Source organism: Salminus brasiliensis, chromosome 17, assembly GCF_030463535.1.
Source record: "Salminus brasiliensis chromosome 17, fSalBra1.hap2, whole genome shotgun sequence".
In the NCBI taxonomy this organism is placed as follows: Eukaryota; Metazoa; Chordata; class Actinopteri; order Characiformes; family Bryconidae; genus Salminus; species Salminus brasiliensis.
In genome coordinates, this window is record NC_132894.1 from 28,865,534 (window position 1) to 28,881,329 (window position 15,796).

Sequence of the window (15,796 nt, forward strand, 5' to 3'; positions counted from 1 at the left end):
ACCGGATTTTGAACATGCTATCTATCTGCCATATGTTTTATCTAAAGGTGATTAAGATGTAGTTCGTTAGTCAGTCATTAACACTGACAATTATGTAAATTTATTTCATGCTGCTATTACACCGCTTCTACAGCTTCTGGGTGGAGATTTTGCCAGTGACCAGGCCCTGGACCTTTTTATTTCCTTCACCTTCCTTATGGTTATTTGGTTATTTGATTGTTTTCTTTTTTTAATTTAAGGGTAAATGTTTGACCTACAAACTTCTTCAGTACTACACTCAGACGAAATGGTATCTTGGCAAGTGAAATCACCTTACCTATAATCAGGATATCAAATTTTTCACATTGTGAGATTTCTTTCATTCAAATTTGGTGATTTACAGACAAAGGCAAAACTTTTAGTTAAACATTGAAGGGGTTGAACATGACCTTCTGTGGGCAACCAGGGACATACAGCAACAAAAAAGAAAAGGTTAATAAAAAATATAGTGATGGAATCTATTTAATGAGTAAATATGTAGTAACTATGAGTAATTTTCTGGTATATAACTTTGTTAATAGCAATTAGCAGGCAAACTCAGCAGTACTTGCTATAATGCTATAATTACTCCTATAACTGAATAGGTGATCATGTAGCCCTTACAAGTATTATATTTTGTGAAACACTTTGCAAGCTCACTGTGTAAATACAGAGCGACTAATGTGAGAAACACCAGGAATGTTTTAATATTTAATTGTAAGAAGTAAGGAGTTGTATAATGGTGATAAGTAATAGCAAAACAACTTTAGTAAATCCATGCACATGCACACCCTACAAGTAGGGCACTTACCACTAAATACTCATTAAGTAGCCTACATTGTTTTCCAGTGTAGTAATTAACTCAATATTGACAGGAACAGTTGTGGTCGGACGTTTACATGAACATGACATGAATGCCGTGGCTGAACGAGTTAACCAGTTAAGTTAACCAGACACTTTTTGTATTCATCAAAATGTTCCATAAAATGCCAGTTTCCTGGCACAGACTTGTATTTTCAACATATTTTCTATAGTGTGCTTTATGCAACGTACCAGTTCCACTGGCAGCAAAACAGCCCCGAGCATGATGCCAACTTCACCATGCTTAACAACTGGTACAGTGTTCTTGGGCTTGAATACCTCACCCTACTCCTTTTAACATACCTTAGTTCATTGTGGCCAAAGAACTCAACTTTGTCTCATCTGAGCAGAAAACTTTAATCTAGAGGACATTTTTGTGTCAATGTGTTCAACTCCGAACTTTAGTTGAGCTTGAAGGTGTAAATTTTTAAACAGGGGCTTCTTTCTTGGACAGCAGATGTTCTACATCCATGGCGATGTAAAACTCACTTGACTGTAGACAGTGACATTGGTGTCCCAGCAGCTTCCAGTTCATGGCAGGCCTGTGCCTTAGTGGCACTTGGATTGTTCCTGATCCTCTCATCAGCTGAGGGTGACAGTTCTTTCAGATTGTGGCAAAGTGGCCACACCTCCCAATAGCTTTAACCTACTTACAGTTGTTTAAACCTTTAAACAACCTATGGCCTACAAACCTCTATTACCAAGGAACACCCCTCCCCCCAGTTTGTACAGAATCATGTAGTTATTGAATAATACATCTTATTAAGGTGTTATAGGGGTTTATACTGGTGATCTTGGAATCTGCAGTTGTTTAGAAATGGCTTTAAGAGACAGTCTTGACATGGGAAATTCTATGATCACCCTTCTTAGATCTGCACAGAGAAGCTCCCAGCTGTAGTCAATCATGATCACTAACAGGAGGCCTTGGCAATAAAAATGACATAGTTTGAAACTTTTAGCACCTATGCATTAATAAGCAAGTAATATCAATTATCAGTTAATAAAGTGAGTGTATGTATTTTTGACCCAGGCTGAATATGTTGATTTGTGTTGATTTTAGAGGCCCTCCCCTCAAAAATTAAAACTTGTCCACCAGTTTTTTGTTTTTTCTATTATGCTATCAGTGTGTTATAACTCATTATACCCCAGAAAAAAGTTATTAAAATCCCAATAGTCCCATAACATCCATGCCTATGATAAGTGTATTGCAAATTTCCGACCAAAACACATGTCTGTACAACATTACTTACAAGTATGGGTTTTAATATCCATGGTAAATTAATAAATTATCTTATGTCAAGACTATAACGCTTTCAACAAGCATTGTCTGTCAATATAATATTTAGCATTATATATATAATATGTTTGCATAATATATTGCAATTTGCATTATTTTACAAGCATGTTGTCTCTACATCTTATTGTTTTATTCCTGACATGATAGGAATTAATAAAACACAGAAGGCTCAACCTTACTTTGTGATTGATCATCAGATGTCACAGAGCTGTCCTTCATGCATGGTCACCAGCTTATCTCTGCTTTTGCAGGCTGTGTATTGAGACATTAACAGCTGCCTTGCACAGGGAGAAGAATGGCCCTGAGTTATTTACACATGGGGCCCTTATTACACTGCATAGCCTGATGCTCGGGGATAATACCCCTAATGGAACAGCACAAAGCCCAACTAGCCAGCAGTTGAGGCTTTGTTGTGGAGCAAACAACCAATTGGTGTGACCAGAGACTGACGTCAGTGCCCTTTAAGTATGGACGGACAGACGGAAGGACTCCCCAGAACAGCAAGCAGGTAAGCAGAAGAAGATGGCCACACATGTTCTGTCCGCTCTGCTACTTATGGTGGTCTTCTCTGTCACTGCAGTCGATGGTGAAGTGGACGCCGAAGCTCTGACCTGTCCGGAGCAGCAGCAGGCCTTTGAAGGCTCATGCTTTGAGTTTGTGACCCTGCAGCGCAGCTTCCTCAGTGCTCAGGGCTGGTGTGAGCGTGGCGGTGGACACCTGGCCTTCATTCAGAATGATGAAACTCAGCAGTTTCTTCAGAAACATCTGCAGCCACAGCTGGACTGGTGGTTGGGGCTGGCACCAGCCTCTTTCAACCTCAGCTTGGACTCTGCTGTCACTGAAGGTAAGTGGTTTGGACTTCAGGATGGACTGTGTTAGACAATGCTCTGCTTTGTCTCTATCTGTTACATCTGTAGCATATCATCAGTTAACAGAGACAATCATGTTGTGCTATTTCGTGTCCATAAATGTGTGGACATCACTTCTAATTGGTAAGAAGCTATTCAGGCCAAGTTAAAATGATAAAGTAACTGATTACAGGGTATTTCTATGAGTTAGCTCAATTTAGTTCTCCTAACTCACATTTTGTAGTTCTGCAGCTCAGTTTGGTCAACAATACAGATTAAGTTGAGCCTCAAAAAAATATTAGGAAAGGAGCTGCAGCTGAAATAGCTTAAATATTTTGTAAGAAATTTACTCTGTGTTCCTCCTCCCCTTATGACATGACATGCCAAGACTGGGGGCTTCTGTCAGAGTGCTGTAGCCCTATATAGCTATATAGCCACTATATATCTACGAAACTATACTACATAACCTATGTACATTCTTTCACAGCTCAAGAGTGGCGCAATTGTGACGCGCAGGAGATCATACGTTTGAATCCCAGCAAGACCTCAGTGCTCTATGGTCAAGAGTTGTCCTGCCTTTAAAGTTTTCATAGTGTTGAATGGGAAGCTCTGGAGCAGCTACACATGAGCTTAAGGTTATCAGTGCCCATTGCCAACTTTAAAGCCCCAGGCATTGAGCTGTGAAGCAGTGGAACTGCTTTCTCTCCATACATTTAGGATGAGCTGGAGTGTGGAAAAGAACGTACAAGTCCAGTAAAAAAAAGCATGCATTGTGTATGCATGACTTTCACATTAATAATATAGATTTTATTTTTGCAATGAAATTAAATTAAATAATGTTTAATGCATTTTTATGTAAACACCATCTGCACAGCTGACCTTTTTTGGCCTTATCAGTCCAGATTTGTCCTGGAATAACATCAACAAGGCACAAAGTCAGTGAACTTGTACATTCCGTCCCATCAGCTTGTTTGTTCGTTGATAACCTAATTCATTATTGGCGTAAAGTTACTGTCAGTAGATATCTCTAGTGGGCAGCGACCTGTTGAGGGGTCTGAGGTTTCTTTTATTTACACAGGCCATAAAATGGTTGCCATGCCAATTTCTCTCTGTTTTACTGAGTACCTTTTGTGGACATGCACAAATGAGCTGGCTTTATCATTTGGACACCAGCACAGCTCCTATTGTGTTGGGTCCTTTCACCTGCTACTGCTTTCCATTCTATAGGATCATATTCTATAGAATGAAAAGCAGTGGGGGTTAAAGGAAACATTCTATACTTTACATTTAATTATATAATTTTCTTCAGGGATAGATTCTAGGTTCTGTTTTCCCCTTCATTTTGACACTCAAAATTGTTTTTTATGGTGCTAAAATGAGTTATTTTGGAGCAGTGCTATAGAGGAATCACCTATGCGTCCTATCAGGTGATGGTTCTTTTATGGGCCCTTTTTTATAAATGAGATGAGCATGTGTGAAGAACCTTCATAAAGTTGATGTAAACCACAGCCTGTCACACCTGTTATAAATGTTTTTTGAGTTATAATGGTTCTTGAAGAATTTCTTTTTCAAGATGTTTCTGGCTATAGATCTGCAGATTTCCATTCAATGCATTATCTAAGAGATCCCATAGGTATGAACATGGTTACCAAATGAGCTGTTGAAACCCTGGTGATTAAGGTTAGGATTTGGAACATGGCTGGGTTTAGAAGTGGTGAGTTATGGGAAGGCTTAGGATGAGATTTAGACTTAAGGGAAATTAAAGTGAATTTCAGTGTTCAGTTGAATGTAAGTTATAGGTACATTAGGTACTACAGAGCATCTGAAGTGCACTATCCACATTTTACTGGCTCTTCATAACAATGGCAACCTAATTGGTCTTGGGACTTCCTCCTCTGATGCATGTTCAACCAGCCACCGCCTTCAATGCAATGTCACTGGGAAAGAGCCCGCATCACACTGAAGTAATGTGGGGAGAAAGAAAGCACCACCTACCCACCTGGAAAGAGCAAGGCCAGTTGTGGTATATTGGGCTCAAGCTGCTGCTGTTGTTATTCCAACAATACTGGCAGCATTTTAGTCAGCTGGACCACTCAGAGGCTGGTCTCGGGAGTTCTAATAAGACTTCTAACAACTTTGAATTTATCACACAATCTGAATTCAGCTTCCGAAATGTACAGTAGAACCAGAAGGCCAAGAGGTCTTGGTTGACCTAAGCTTACCTGCACTTAAGCCCTCTGATTGTTTGGAACATGTCTGCAACCATAATGATGTATGTTCTGCATGCACAGGTCCCCTGTCCTGGCTGGATGGCTCTGATGTAAGTTACTCTAACTGGTTTGGTGAGCCCATGCCGGAAGCAGGCTGTGGCTACATAGCAAAAGATTCCGGGTTCCAGTGGGGAACAACAGCTAACTGCAGCCAGGAACTCTACTTCATCTGCGAGTTTGGTTAGTTCTGCTTTCTAAATTGAGTATTGCTAGACTTCACAGGTCATAGTATTCACTTGAATGAACATGAAGGTACTGGAAGTTGTTGGAATGTCAATAGAGTACACCAGTTCTAGTCTCCACGTTCATGGTTGTGCAGTTACTACATATACAGCTCATGCTCTTGTTTCAGAGTCAAGACGCTCTCTGGCCTGTGCGGACCACAACGCTACACTGCAGTGTGGCTCTGGTCAGGTGATAGAGATTGATGACAGCTTCTACGGCAGGAGGACGCTGCACTACTGCAGGACCAGTCGATCTCCCTCTCAAACGTCTCTACAGAAGGAGTGCAGCTGGATGGACGTGATGGACATGGTTTCAGGTGTGCTTTGTCTTTTCAATGACAACCAGCAAGTCTTGTGATAACAAGCCATTAACTATTTCACTTGCGAGTAGAACTTCACAGCTATCTGAAGATTTCAGTTGCAGCGAAAAGTCTCTGTCCAATGCTTAATGTGCAGTCAAAAGTCCAAAAGTGACCCCACAAACTAAAAGCCAGCTTGAAAATTCAGAGAAGTAAACTTCAAGACCCCTGCCTGTCTCCGCTGCGCTCCAGCCCTTACCCTAAATTCCCTTCCCACTAACATACACATTGTGAAAGTGGCCACAGCCACATTAGCATTGAAAAATGTCAGCATTGCTGGCCAACAAACAAGCAGAAATAAATATTTTTATAAAATCATTAAAAATTAATCTAAAGCAATAACTCTTAAGTCACACATATTAGTGTTTAGATGTTTGATAATTAACAGAAACTGCTGTTATTGTGCTAAATAAGCAGTAAACCACTTATGAGAATATTTATCTGTGAGAGCAAAGGCACTCATAAATATCAGGACAAACCAAATTGATGCCACTGTCTGGATACCATACAAAGATATTGTCAGCAACCTTCAAAAAATACAACGCTAACCAATAGCGTTGAGAAAATGAGAAATGTGCTCGGAGTGTGTAAACTTTACCATCTTAGCATCAGAAGAATGTGCTTTTTTTTAGCTTGTCTGTCAGCTATCTAAGATGTTGTTTTTTTCTTGCAGCGATGTGGTGTAGAGGATAAGAAAATGCTCAGTTGACTCTAAAAAGTTTATTACAAAAAAGTACAGACTCTCTCGAGAGAGAGCATGAGCCAATTCGCATCTCTTCTATCTCTCCCGAACATCTCTAGGTCCGCTGTTTAAATAGAAAGATCGCAACATATAGATTACACACATATGTTTTTTATAATAAAGGTAAAGGTGCACGTATTGTACACTGTACATATACATATTGTACACTGTACAGCGAAATGAGTCCTCTGCATTTAACCCATCTGGTAGTGAACACACACTCACACACACACACACATGTGTTAGGGGCAGTGAGTACACACACACACACCCAGAGCGGTGGGCAGCCAACTCCAGCGCCCGGGGAGCAGAGAGGGTAAAGGGCCTTGCTCAAGGGCCCAACAGTGGCAGCTTGCCGAGCCCGGGAATCGAACCCACAACCCTGTTATCGATATCCCGGAGCTCTAACCGCTGAGTCACCACTGCCCCTTTACATTATCATCATTCTGGTAATGTAAAGAAAGGATGTCAGGAGAAGAGACTTAACCGGTCTTAACTTTTGCTGTTGTTTGTCCGCCATTGGGTATGCTATGCGTCCGAAGCTGCTCACTGATTGTGCTTGAGGGAGTGAGAGTATGCACTAGCAGTCATTGACACTCCATTAGACACTCCTCCTGGCTCTGACTGGTTGTTTTGCTTTGGGTGCTGTACTACAAAATGTACTGTCTGTATCCCAAAGTCATATATAAGATTACATCCCACTGGGTTGCTTTGGTCACCAGACTAGATTATTGTATAACATGTAAACCTGAAGAAAATCAATGTTCTAGGGAGACAAATGAAGGTTATTACATGAGTTTGTGATTCTTGATACTTTTGCAACTCAAAACTAAGCAGTGTACTACACTGCACACAGCTGACATAACACCGGTTGAATTCCAGAAACAAATGTGTGAGAGGTTGTCATTGCACTAAGTGTCTTGACTTTGAACCCTGACTCAGGACACTAAAAATACACTCATTTTCATTCTCCGCAAAATAGCCAAACTAGGCTCTTTCTAAAAGGCTGAAAATGAATCAGTCACTTTTCAGCGCATTTCTGCAGGCTGTACTCTCTGCTTTCACAAATAAGTAAACAAAGATTCAGTAAACAAAGATTCCACAGCGATTTCTCTCCTGCACTGATGTGAATCCAGATGAACGGCCTCTGTTCCACTTGCAAATGTTTTTCCCCAATTTTTTGTCATTTGGAAAATCTATATGTGTTGAGATTCCCTCCCACATCTGTTGGACCTTGTTATGCATGCATGTCTAAATGTTTTCCTACCGCTCTCTTATTTCTCAATGTCTCCCACATCTTCCATCTATCTTTTTTCTATTACTTCCCCTTCACTTGCTTTCTGTTGTGGTATGTGGAAATCTGTGGATGAAATGCACAGATAATAACACTGATTTGTACTTTGATTTTAAAACAGATTGAACACAAATCAAATGTTTACAGGGGAATACAAAGACTGATTTGAGCTAAGATGAAAATACTATGTGGTTAAAGGTCTAAAAGGGGAACATTTAAAATATTTTAAATTCTAAATCAAGAAACTAAAATACAACATAGAATTCTATACAAATGTAGAATGTGGTTCATTCAGCAGATTTTTTTTTGCCAAATTTTTTGCCAATATACAATACTGGGTTGGTTAAAGGGAAATTCCACCTGTTTTTTAAATCTCTGCATTATTCAGTTGTTTAGATCAGGGGTGTAATTTTCACCCTATGATAATCATTTCAGAAAAATCACAGTTTTACGATATAACAGTATTCTGTCTTTATCTTGTTTTTGTTGTTGTTGTTGTTGTTGTTGTTCTTCTTCTTCTTCTTCTTATTATTATTATTATTATTATTATTATTCACTGACCTGTAAAGCAATTTTTGGGTTAAATGAAATATTTGCTGTAGTTATTTATTAATTATATGTCAAATATGTCAAATGAAAAGAAATAAATATAAAAGCTGCAAATGAGGTGGAACTCTTTGGAACTATTTCCTGCTAATGATTATTTTCATTATGGATTAATCTCCTAATTATTTTCTCGATCAGATCAGATCGACTGTTTGGTTTTTAAAACTCTACACAGTATAATAACCATTGAAATTGAGATTTGATTCAAATGTTGTGAAACTGTGTATTGTAATTTGTGTAAGCATTTCTCAAAATATCTCAGTCCACACAAAATGGCCCCACAACGCTCACATGAGCATGCCAGCCCAGCAGGGGGCATTAACACCAATTTAATGTGAAATTCATCAAAAAGCAGCAAAACGAAGCAAATCAGACCTAAGCAATTATTAATTAAGCTGAACCAACAACAACAAAGAATTTGCCAGTGTGTTTAAATAGCAGATCTCCAAAACTCAATGTCACACACACACAGGCTCAAAACCCTAAAGTCAAAAAAGCTCAAAATTGGGAAAACAAACCCACTGTCTACCATAGTATTTAAACACTTCTGTGGCTCTGTCTCTGAATCTCTCTGAATCACCCATACACTAATAATTAGCCAAATAAGGACAGCTGTTGTAGCTTTTTCTAAATCAGTGCAGTGTGCTTTGTTACGGTGTAATAAAAATGGAAACCCAGACATTAGTTAGACCGTGCGCAAGTTAACATCATGATGTCACCCTGGTTAAAACACTCAAGAGGCAGAGAAAAGGCTGGATACTGGTGGAAGGGGTCTTAGACGGGTCAGGCACCTATCACCAGCACTATGGACAATTCAGACACCTCCGATTTCCCATAGTGGCTCACATAGGATCACATGTGGCTACTGGCACATTCGTCCCTCAAGAGCACTACAAATACAACAACAGCAATGCACAAATGTTTTCTGTTTGATGAGACACTAAAAATTGACAGAACTGTGTTGATTAGACAGTTGTTGTTTGGGTATTAATATGTACATTAACATAACATTTACATCTCACTATCACTGTCACCTTCCTCTCTCAAGAGCACTGCCATGGCCTGCAGGTTTGCCAGGCCACAGCAGACGTAGCCTCCTTTGGTGAGCCATGCCCAGGACTGGGAAGTTACCTGTCGGTGGAGTATCACTGCAAAGACGGTCAGAACTCTTTCTTTTTATACACTGTAATTGCTCTACATCACATCATCAATCAAATTTATTACAGTGTAAATACATCACAGCATTCAGATTAAATTAGGGTCAAATACAAGTAAAGTATCATGAATGGAGTACAGTACTGACCAATCCGTTCACTCTTAATCTTCTCATGGTACAAGGCGAGTCATAGCCATTAACCACCGCAGTTATGACTATGTTACGTGCTGTACAGCACCTCTTTAGTGTGGTCTTATCTGTTGCGTAATCCAATGTTTTAGTCTAGCTGGCACAAGACTATAGGGCCACGACTTGGCAGAGCCAAGACTATAGGTCATCAGGTCATGCTTATGTCATAATGATTGATGTAAAAGCTTATCAATACAAGTGCCATAGCAAAATATTTTACAGTAAGAAACAGAGTCTGGTTGCCATGACAGCCTGTCATGACTGTCATGGCAACATGTTTCATAATGTAAAGCCATAATGTAATATGGCAGTTGTAAAGTTTTATGACATACCTGGTCGTTTTGTGAACAGGTCTTCATCTACTGATGGACAAACTGGCTGCTGTTTTTGAAAACGTCACCTTGACAGTCAAGTGGCTTCTACATCCTTTTCAAGGCAATCTCACCTGCACTTTGAGTACCGGTGATGGGCACACTATCGACCCCTATAGGCCTGACGGGTAAAATACTCATCTGTCATTCATTTCTTGATTCAGCGATTCTGTGCGGTGGCTGTGCGATCGAATACAAGCAGAGGTCTTAATTACTCAAGTGAGAGTCAATTAATACAATACTTTAGAAACTACTTTGAGTTACCGTGAGTTATAAGTTAGATTTATCTGAACACTGATTTTTATGATGAGTTCAGAAATAATTGTATGAGCTCTGCTACGATTGGCTGATTTACATCATTGCATAAATATAGCACATTATTTTAACATAGCACAGCTTTGTTTTTAGAACTGTAACAAAATCATTGCAATTATTTTTTTTATTATTCCTGAGTCCTGCCCAATAGTGTTGCTTTTGGTGTGCTTTTAGCTAAGGTCACCATTTGTCATTTTTTTCTTAAACATGTCCTTATTTGGGGATGTAAAAAGATGTGTCTGGATGGGTTTTCCAAACCTACTGTCCAAAGTCATGCAAAGAGCTTCAAGGCAATAATCAAATAAATATCACACACAGTTGAGCCTGTCAGACAAGATTTGTTTATGGCAACTTTCTTTTATTATTATTATTATTATTGGCAGAAAATGTGAATATATGTATTTATACATATTTTTTTATTTTACTTGTAAAAGTTGTAAAGTGTCAAGTAGTAAATGTTTATTAACTGATCTTAGAGATACTTAACTCCCTCCCACCCTCAAACATACACAATGCCATGGTCCCCCAACCACAATAACCTAACCTTGACGAACACTTGTGTTTCTACAGTGTCATCCCTAGTGAAAACCAAAATCACTCTGTGCTAGCTTTAGAAATAGTAGTTAGTCAGCTAGGGTTAGCTTTCAGCCTACCACGGATACCCACAGCGGCCCACAATGCTTCGCTTGGTTGCATAGGGTTCGTTTTTAGCTGCAGATGTCACAGCTGCCCTTATGAGAGTGGTGCTTTCCCCTCTTTCGGCTAGGGTAAGACTGAATCCTGAAGTGACTGCTGTATGTTGCCATGTTGCAGCTTTGAACAGGCCTCGAAAAACGTTTTCAAGTGGTTTTCCATGTTAGTTTTGGGGGTGTAAAAAAAGTGACCCAAGAATGTTCCATAAAAATTCACAGCCCTGCTTTGTTAATACAGGACTTTCTTCATCAAAATAAAATAATACAATTAGGAGAAAATATAAAGTTGTTTGTTTAATTATTTAAACTAAAAACTAGTTAATAAATGTAGGTAAATAAAATTATTATGGTTTAATTATACACAAAAAATCTATTGCAAAGTGGGAGTAGTTATAAATTGTTTGATCTGTGGTTCTACGTTATGCCTTTAGCATGATTTATGTTGATACTGAAGTTGACGTGAAAATATCTTATATAAGTGTACATTTTCAGGGTACAGGGTATCGTGGTGCATAGGTACCAGCATGCTGGAGTCTACACTGTTATAGTGGAGTGTAGCACCAGTGAGTGGCATGTGACAGCTCAGAAAACCATCACCATTCAGGAGCCACTTGGTGAATTTGAGACAGTAAGATGTCACAGCTCAAATCAAACCACCAACAGTGAAAACTGCAAAGGCCTCTACCAACATGCACTGAGAATCCAAGTGGAGCTGAAATCAGGTAATATACCACATTGGCAATCATGTTTTCTTTAATTAACCCAAATTTACTTACAATTAGTGCCAAAAATAATTACTGTGTTGTAACTTAATTACAGTATGTTTGGATAATTATAGTATATTATTTTTTAACTAATACTTTTTTGTTGTTCCGAAAAATCTTGAAATATTGAATAAAACATCTTGGTGTCTTATTTATGATACTATGATTTTAAACATGACAAACTGCTGATAATATAGATTAAAATGGAAAGACCTCCCGTTTTCCATCAGGAACCAATGTCACCTACAAACTACAATATGAAGGGACAGAAATCGCCCGCTCGTCTGCAGATAGAGGAATTATTCCCCACAACATCACCTTACCCCCAGAAGCCCTGCAGCTCCTGGGCCCAGGATGCCATCAAGTGACTCTTTTGGCTTCCAACAGGGTGGCAACTGTAGATGTATCGGCTGCTCTGGAGCTGTGTGTGGTGGAACCAGTGGAGGGCCTGTCGGCCTCTATAGCACCAGTTCAAGATTTTTGCTCAGGATCATATCTGTACGTTAATGTTTCTGTGGGTAATGGCGCTCCACTGGAGCTGCTCTTTATGGTCACAGGAGCCAATGACAGCTTCTCTGAGACCCATCAGATGCTGAATGGCAGCCTGCAGGTCTTCCATATCTCCAGCACATTAAAAGGTAGTAGACATGCTTGAAAAGAGTAAAGCTTCACATTTTTGTGTTAAATTTTTAGATGATTGTGCCAAAAAAAACAGGTTTACACAGTTACTCACTTAGCCAAGGATTGCTTGTTGTTTTGCTTGACGTTTGCTTAGTTCTGCATTGGAGCTACAAGGGTAGTTTAGCCAACAAGCAATGGAAACTAATTGAATTAAAAATGAGGGATTAATTGTTGTGTATGCAGTTTATTAATACAAAACTGTCACAGTTATGCTTTCACTTCTTATTAGCAACATTGAGCTAGTTTCAAAGCTCCTGTACAAGAAGCAAACACCAGCCAACAAACATGTCTGACTCACTACATTTGGCATTAAAAAAAAATTGTATATATTTGGCTGAACCTCTACTTTCACCCTTTTCTTTCTTTTAGGCACCCTGCGTGTGCTGGTCAGGGCATGGAACTTGTTTTCAGTGATGGAGGTGGATGCCGGAAATGTAACAGCAGATTGCCAGGATGACCCAGTGAACAGACAGGGTGGAATCTCAGTATGTAAAACCTAGGTTTCTTCATTAGGAGTTCAATATCAGTTTATGTTCTTTAAATATATGAAATGCCATTTTTCACTAATTAATTGCTCATATGGCTCTGAGTGGTCCAGCAGACTCTACCGCTATGACCCAGGGACCACTGGTTCAAATCCTGGCTCCTGCTGCTTGCCATCAGCAGCCGCAGCCCGAGAGAGCACAATTGGCCGTGCTCGCTCCAGCTCTGTAGATGGCTCTCTCTTTTTCCCCCATATCACTTCAGTGTGATGCTGGCCAGGCGTCTGCTAGCCGATGCATCAGAGCTGGGTGATTTGGTAGCAGTTTGAAAAGAGGCGATGGCTGGTTGCCATCTCGGAGGAGGAGGCATGTGTCAGTCTTCACTTCACCTTCCCAGTGTTGGGAGCATTATGTGTGATAGGGGGAGAGTACGTGGGTTTAGGGAGAAAAATTGGTAAATAGGTTTCTTTTTTGCAGACAGAAGAATTTGTTAGACTCCCGAGAGACAGCAATCTGGAGATCACTGCAAACCCAGATAACCCAGTCATCGGCACAACCAGTGTCATGCTGGATGTGAATGGCCTGCAAGATTATTCTAGATTTTATACATTTGCCTGGAGCTGCAGTAAGTTCTTTTTTTTGTTGTTTGTTTGTTTGTAAGGATTGTGGGAAGGGTTTGCATGCGTTTCCTCCTTTTGGTCATTAAAGCTGCAGAATGGTCTTTGGTTCATTTCCCATTTTACTTTTTGTTGCAGGTGGAATTTGTCCATGTGAAGTTAATACTGAGACTCAAAAGCATGAGATAAGTGCGGCTTGTCTCCCTCCGCCCTACAGTTTTTCAGTCTACTCTGTGACTGCTACAAAAAGAACATGGGATACAACGTCACACACAGCAAGCAAATGCATCTCTGTCAGCCCAGGGACTGATTTCAAACCAGTCATCACGTAAGTGCATTGTGTATTCTGTCATTGCAAGGCCACAGTCAAATTAAGTAATGCTAATACTAGAACTAATACTAGCCAACTTGATGAGATTGATTTGTGTAAAATCCTGTAATACTATTCTACCGCCTCAGTCCACATGCTTATTTCACTCCCAGTGATGGTTCTTTATCTCTCAGCTCTCCAGAAATGCATGTGTAAAGCAAGTCCTTCAGGGGGTCGCAAATTGCAAATCACACTCGCCCTTGACTGTAGGGCGAGCCCACGAGCAAGTAAAGCCTATTCTTGCATAATGCTGCTTAAAGTTAGTAAAAGAACACGTCTCATGCCCCTCCTCCTTCCAATCTAAGGTCCTATAAATTCCATCTCTGGCAAAGTTTCCACACCCCCCACCACCCCGTGCTCACTAGCTCAGTCACATCTCTCAGTCCTTGCTCCACTTTTTATAGGGGGGTCTGGTCTTCTAGCTCCAAGCAGATGCCGTCCTATGCCGTTTTCTATGTCCTATCCCTTTTACAGTCTCCTCCCACATTATCATAAGACAGTGACAAGGTTCAAACCTGCAAAATAATATGACATGATGAATCATGCTAAATATGGGCCAGGGATATAAGTTAACAAGGACATAACAATATAACTTAATAAAGACCCAGGTGTCAACCACAGAGTTCCTGTGAAGCCTTAAGGGCTTTTCTGCCTTCAGTCACCAAAGTGTTAATTTTCATTATTTCTAATATGGGTGACTTCTATCACCCTGACAACCTCGTTTCCACTTTCTTTCAGATGTTCCAACTGCAGTCCACTGAATGTCAGAGTCGGTGTAAATTTGCAGTTGCAGTGTGAAGGTTGTCAGCAAATGGTTTGGTACTTTGAGGACACAAACCCTGTATCTGTAAGTCTACCTTCTGTAACAGATCCAACATTGATTCACTTTTATTCTCCATGTTTGTATAAACTGCATCTAATCTCCGATACTTTGCGTTTAGGGTATTTTAAGTGCCTGCTATTCTAACAGTAGGCAGAAACCCCTGATAAAGAAGATGGAAGGTGTCCGCTCTCTCACAGTTGACAGTCTAACTCTGATTAATGCACAGCAGAATATCAATGTTGTGGCTTATGGTAGGTATAGTTTGCTTTTGGTTTGTTCTTCTCTGGTTTGGGGAAACAATCAAGAAGAATCTAAGTCTGATGGGAAGAAGCTGTGGTCAGAGCGAACGTTATCACTGGTGATAACAAAAGAATCTATGTTTCTAATTTGATATCAGTTATTGTACGCTCACTGAGGAAAAGCATTTCTGTCAGAAACTTGGATATAAAATTTAGAGCCCTTAATGATGCTTAAACTGCCTTTCTGCCTGTTTTTGTTATTGGTTGACATCTGAAACCTGTCAACACAGAATGGAAACTGAATGGACGCAATCCAGATGCAATCCAGTTTATACATGTTTAAATGTGTAATGTACTAATTATGCAATTATTCATATAATTTAAACATTTTCAGAAAGACACACTAGGTGAATAGCTATATAGATCTCAATAAATCTTTGCTATTGGATTACTGGTATTTTCACCAGAATAATACATATTGGATGTTTACCCTGCTACTTGAACTTTCAATACAGAACTTGAATTTTGAGTCCTCTTCTGATTATAAGGAGATTCAGTGTATTGCTAATGTTAGTGGG

The 15,796-nt window shown here is 39.7% G+C and overlaps 1 protein-coding gene across 1 annotated transcript in view; it reads left to right on the plus strand.

The window, feature by feature from the left end:
• The first annotated feature begins 2,698 nt into the window (after nt 1-2,698).
• pkd1l2a (polycystic kidney disease 1 like 2a) overlaps nt 2,699-15,796 on the plus strand; it is a 29,299-nt gene continuing 16,201 nt past the window's right edge. The window contains exons 1-12 of the mRNA XM_072660445.1: nt 2,699-3,020; nt 5,316-5,474; nt 5,647-5,835; nt 9,568-9,678; nt 10,216-10,363; nt 11,735-11,964; nt 12,237-12,644; nt 13,057-13,172; nt 13,647-13,794; nt 13,925-14,114; nt 14,895-15,003; nt 15,098-15,230. Of these exons, the coding sequence (XP_072516546.1) occupies nt 2,699-3,020; nt 5,316-5,474; nt 5,647-5,835; nt 9,568-9,678; nt 10,216-10,363; nt 11,735-11,964; nt 12,237-12,644; nt 13,057-13,172; nt 13,647-13,794; nt 13,925-14,114; nt 14,895-15,003; nt 15,098-15,230 (2,263 nt within the window). The remainder of the gene's footprint in view (nt 3,021-5,315; nt 5,475-5,646; nt 5,836-9,567; nt 9,679-10,215; nt 10,364-11,734; nt 11,965-12,236; nt 12,645-13,056; nt 13,173-13,646; nt 13,795-13,924; nt 14,115-14,894; nt 15,004-15,097; nt 15,231-15,796) is intronic.